Raw genomic sequence first — 5479 nt, 5'->3', positions numbered from 1 at the left:
TATTCCACTTATTGGATTGAAATATGCCACTCGTGATCTGAGAGCTATCCTCGAATATTAAATTGGAGTGCAACAAGTGCTCCAAGGTCTACTGAGGTTGAAAATGTATTTCTAGAGTCTCATGTAAGTAATTCTTTACCTTTAAATTTTAAGAATGCAATTATAAATATTATTGTATTGTTGTTTATTAATAATTATATTTGATTTGGACTTTGTAGTTAACTTTTCATTCGCTTCTAACACCTACTTTAGAGGAGCAACAACAAGACTATTACAAGCATGTAGATAAACAAGGAGCTTCAGCAGAAATGTTGCACCAATCAAATGCCTCACAAGATGCCAAGAAGGATGACTTAAGGCATGAAAAAAGCTCATCTGACACTGCTGCATATGTTGCTGCTGCTACTGCTGCAATGGCAGAAGAAACAACAAATGATGCAGTCACCCCATCAATAGAGGTAACTTAACCTAAACTTATCCATCATAAATAATGCATGCATGTTTTTTTTTTTTTTTGGTACTTTATTTAATATAAGATGTTCATTCCATAATTAACATGTGGAACCTGACCTTAACTATAAATAAACTTATAGGAAGTTAAGTTTGTAGGGATCATGAAAAAACCTAAATTTAACAAGTGTGTTATTTCAAAGTGAACAAACTTGTCATAATATATATATATAAATATTGTAAGTGTTAAATTTTTATTTCATTTATGTGCAATATGTGCAGAAATTATGGATGGAGTTTGTGAAATTCAGACAAAGCTCAGAGTTAAATTTCAATCATCTAAAGAAAGAAATTGAAGGACTCAACTTGAAGATGGATGAATTGAAACAACTTTTATTAGAAGTTAGTGACATGTTTACTTGTTTAAATTTTCTAATACTTCAATGTTTTGACATTTGTGTTTTCTCATATTTATTATTATTGGGTGGTGTATGCAATTTTAGGTTAAGAGTTCGAATGAGGAACATGGTATGCATGACACTAGATTCAAAAAATCTAGTACAAAAGAAAATGATAACAATATGGGCTTTGATTTCCAAACTGGAATTTTTGAGGATGTTACAGATGATGAAGTGGAGAGGAATGACATTCCCATGAATGTGAACATTGATATGGAAGCTTCTAGAAACCTTCAGCTTGCAGAAAAACACATGACTAAAGAGTTGAAAGATGACTACTCTATTGATGATCCAGTTATTGATATTGCCAAGTTGTTTGGTACCCCAACTATGTCGGGCGAGTTTTCAGTATATGTCATACCTCACCATCTATCTCCTGCCATTTTTAAGCAAAGGCATGAGATTAAAAAGTCTCGTATCTTGCAGCACCCTTTTACAGATCCCACCAAGAGAAAGAAACTAAGAAAAGAGATTGAGAAACCATTAACTTCATTTGATCCTTTGCGTCCAATCTCTGAAGAAGCATTACAGTCCTTTCAAAAGTGGATGAGTGATGACCAAGGGTAAGTTGTATACATCCATACTTGTAAATTTGTGTTCTTCACAAGTTATAAAATTACTAATGTTTTTTTTTTTTTTTATGTCAAAGGTTCACAATTGACATTGACTACATGCATATAGATAAAAAATGGTTTCAATCACTGTCTAATCATGGTTCATGGCTTGCTGACATGGTTTGTAAATGATGCATTTTGTTTTTATTTTTATTTATTATTATGTTCAGCTTACAACCAAATAATATAACTAATTTACTTTATTGTAATTGTTAGCACATTGATGTTGCCTTCTTCTTTTTCCGGAAACGACGAATAAAAAATCCTCATCTTTTTTCCCAAAAGTTTACCACAGTGGATACTATGTTTTGGGTATGTGTAGTTTGAATTTTAGTTATCATTTTTAATTTTTTTGTAATAATGAATCTTATGATCTTGGTTATTTATTTATGTATATTAACTTTATTCTATGTAGCAAAATGCTCAAGGAAGATGGATTAAGCATGGCAAGAAGTAGAACCAATTCAAATTACCAGAGAATGACATCCTTATTGATTATGCCAATGGTTTGCAGCCTCTTTATTCTGTCAAATGGCCTGATGTTGACATTGTGTATGTCCCTATCAATGTTCGGGCTAGTCACTGGGTATTAGGAGTTGTCCACCTTCATCGAAGGATTATATACGTATATGACTCATTGATGGGCATCAATAATAATGCAAGATTGCAAGTTGCCATTAAACCATTAGCCAAATTGTTGCCGCATATATTGAATGCAATAGCATATTATGGTTTTCATGGTGACACAAAAGTTAACTACCTGGAATGGGAAATTGAACGGCTGTAAGATATTCCTCAATAGGAAAATGAGTAAGTGATCTTAAATTTACTTTCATAACTTATACACTTAATCTTTAATAATTGCCCTAATATTGATTATCTGTGTACCATGCAGTGGTGATTGTGGCATGTTTGTTATCAAATATGTTGAATACTTAATGCACAACCATCCATTGAAGTCATTAACAAGTGCACGAATGGACTGGTTTCGGGAAAAGATGGCAGCAGAGTTATTTTATATGAAATACTTGCCTATGTAATGAATTCATGTTGATATTTCACATTTTGATAATGTAGTTGGATGGTTTGTTATATGTAATTGGATAGCTTCATATATGTAGTTAGACATTTTGATAAATGTAGTTGGATAGGTTGATATATCTACTTGGATATTTTGATGAATGTTGTTCGATAGTTATGTATACAATTGACCTTTTAAACTAAACTTCAATGTTGTCAAGTTGTTATGTGTACAAACTTGAAGGTAGTTAAGTCCACAGTCTTAATAGAACACATGAACTTAACTACTATCAAGTTAACTGTGAACAAACTTGACAGATATTAAGTCGAAATCTATTCCAGAATAACATATTTAATCTGGACTTAACAGGTATCAAGTTGATCTTCTATAGACTCATAAGAAGTTGTGTCTACAATTGCCATTTTTACCTGAACTTAACTATTGTTAAGTTATTTTATGAACAAACTTGAAGGTAGTTAAGTCCACAGTCTTTAGACATAAACTGAACTTAACTATTGTCAAGTTGTTTTATGAACAAACTTGAAGGTAGTTAAGTTCACAGTCTTCAGACAAAACCTGAACTTAACTATTGTCAAGTTATTTTATGAACAAACTTGAAGGTAGTTAAGTCCACAGTCTTCAGACAAAACCTGAACTTAACTATTGTCAAGTTGTTTTATGAACAAACTTGAAGGTAGTTAAGTTCACAGTCTTCAGACAAAACCTGAACTTAACTATTGTCAAGTTGTTTTATGTATAAACTTGAAGGTAGTTAAGTCCACAGTCTTTAGACAAAACCTGAACTTAACTATTGTCAAGTTGTTTTATGTACCAACTTGAAGGCAGTTAAGTCAACGGTCTTTAGACAGAACTTGAACTTAACCATTGTCAAGTTGTTTTATGTACAAACTTGAAGGTAGTTAAGTCTACAGTCTTCAGACAAAACCTGAACTTAACTATTGTTAAGTTCCTTATCAATAAACGTGAAAACAGTTGAGTCCATAGTTTGAGAATAAACATGTAATTTTCATTCATACTTTATACATAACTCATCATAACATATATGTACAAAAGTAACAAATATCTCCATTTCTATGGTTATGCAAAAAAAGGGGATCATTATTACAATATTCATCTATGTGCTTATCCTATCACATTATACAAAAAAGTAACTTACATTTCTGTTCACTTGGATACCAAAAAAACAAAAAAGCTCACTATTACAATTTTCATTCCATGTAAGTTCATAGAGTGCCAAAGCTATCATGATATCAAGGGATTGGTCATTTGCATGTTTTCCGATTATGCCCATATTGACCACATCGACTACAACGAGATGTGCGTTTGCCCTCTCCACCAGAAGGAATTCTTACTTCCTTGGTCTTCCTGTTGGGCGTCTCGTTTTAGGTGGTAACACAACTTTGTCACGAATATGATTAGGTACTACCCAATCTATTTCATTTCCAGTTGGATAAATACACTTTGAATATGAAGATAACAATGCTTTAGTAGTAAAATACTTGGAGCACAAAGTGTAACATGAAATGTTGTAAAATCTACAAGCAGCAATAGCATGTGCACATGGAATATGATCAAGATCAAATTGTTGACATGTGCATGAACGAGTGTCTAAATTCACTTGAGCACTAATGCCAGCATAGTTAACATTACACTCCTTGGAGTTGATAGGTTCCACTAGATATGTTGCTGACATATTATACCTAGAACGAAGTTCTCCATCAGCCCACATGGTAAGTTCAGTTGACATTGACATTGCTTGTTGTTGACGAGTCACAAACCATTTTTGAAGTAAGTTTCTCAATTCTTCAACCAATTGCAAAACCGGAAGATCTCTAGCATTTTTCAACACAGCATTAAGGCTTTCAACGATCCCTGTCGACATGATATTATATCTTTTTCCGGTAGAATATGAACGTGCCCATCGATCAACACCTATATCCATCAAATATCTTGATGTTCTTGGGTCAATCATCTCTAGTTGCCCAAATATAAAATTAAACTTTGAAACACGATAAGCATGGGCAGCATCATGGAACAACTTATGAATTGCAGGATTCTTGAACTTTGTCTTCAAATTTTGTCCAACGTGATAAGTGCAGACACCATGCCTCGCATGGGGAAATACTTTATGTACTGCTTTCTCAATGCTACCATGTCGATCTGATATCACAAACAAATCATCAATGTGTCCAAGTGCATCATGTAGTTTTTGTAAAAACCACTCCCATGAGGCATCATTTTCTGAATCACCAATCCTAAAGGCTAAAGGGTATATCTGATTGTTGCCATCTTTACACGTTGCAATAAATAAAGTCCCTAAGTACTTTGCTTTCAAAAATGTCCCATCAACTGCAACCACATGCCTTATTGATGTGTGAAACCCAGCAAGAGATGCACTAATCGACATAAAAAAATATTTGAATTGATTATCACAATCAGTAACTATATCAGTAATGGTACCAGGATTTTTTTGCTCTAAAACATAGCAATAGGATGGTAAAGTGTTATAAGACTCCTCAGGTGATCCCCTAATAGAACCTAGAGCAAGTTCTTTGGCTCTTCACGCCTTATCATAACTGATTTGAATGCCATACTGCTTTCGAATGTCTGCTACAATGTCTTTTGGTCGAAATTCACAACCAACCCCTTGATATGTTTCTCTTATACTCTCACCAATCAACCAACTACTTGCATGTCGATTGTCATGAGACATCATATCTAACCGACAAGTGTGTGTTGAATAGAATTTCATTATTTGAAACATATTGGAAATCCCCAACTTGGTAGCACGAACTCGCCACTTGCATTCTTTATCAAAACATTCAACAAGCAATAACTTAGTAGTGGATTTAGTTGTTTTGAACTCAAACTTCCTTTTCAGAGCCATCATATACAACTTCCTTTGTAATTCTTTC

The 5479-nt window shown here is 33.4% G+C and overlaps 2 protein-coding genes across 2 annotated transcripts; one reads left to right on the top strand and one right to left on the bottom strand.

The window, feature by feature from the left end:
- The first annotated feature begins 208 nt into the window (after positions 1-208).
- On the top strand, positions 209-2309 carry LOC132253833 (uncharacterized). The gene is made up of 5 exons (XM_059737078.1): positions 209-458; positions 733-852; positions 954-1471; positions 1558-1642; positions 2037-2309. The coding sequence occupies exons 1-5, from the start codon at positions 309-311 to the stop codon at positions 2307-2309; spliced, it is 1146 nt and encodes a 381-aa protein (XP_059593061.1). The 5' UTR covers positions 209-308.
- Positions 2310-4048: 1739 nt separating this feature from the next.
- LOC104879398 (uncharacterized) lies at positions 4049-4971 on the bottom strand. The gene is made up of 2 exons (XM_010652082.1): positions 4183-4971; positions 4049-4099 (listed from the first exon to the last, which is right to left on the bottom strand). The coding sequence occupies exons 1-2, from the start codon at positions 4969-4971 to the stop codon at positions 4049-4051; spliced, it is 840 nt and encodes a 279-aa protein (XP_010650384.1).
- Between the last annotated feature and the right edge of the window lie 508 nt (positions 4972-5479).

Source organism: Vitis vinifera, chromosome 5, assembly GCF_030704535.1.
Source record: "Vitis vinifera cultivar Pinot Noir 40024 chromosome 5, ASM3070453v1".
Lineage (NCBI taxonomy): Eukaryota > Viridiplantae > Streptophyta > Magnoliopsida > Vitales > Vitaceae > Vitis > Vitis vinifera.
The sequence above is the reverse complement of the archived record's forward strand: the minus strand, read 5'-3'. Positions and strand labels throughout refer to the sequence as shown.

Coding starts and splice junctions, on each gene's coding strand:
- LOC132253833 (XM_059737078.1), top strand. CDS start 309: ATGTTGCACCAATCAAATGCCTCACAAGATGCCAAGAAGGATGACTTA. Junction 459..732: donor CAGTCACCCCATCAATAGAG/GTAACTTAACCT, acceptor CAATATGTGCAG/AAATTATGGATGGAGTTTGT. Junction 1,643..2,036: donor GTTCATGGCTTGCTGACATG/GTTTGTAAATGA, acceptor AATGGTTTGCAG/CCTCTTTATTCTGTCAAATG.
- LOC104879398 (XM_010652082.1), bottom strand. CDS start 4,971: ATGTCGATTAGTGCATCTCTTGCTGGGTTTCACACATCAATAAGGCAT. Junction 4,100..4,182: donor ATGCTGGCATTAGTGCTCAA/GTGAATTTAGAC, acceptor TGCTGCTTGTAG/ATTTTACAACATTTCATGTT.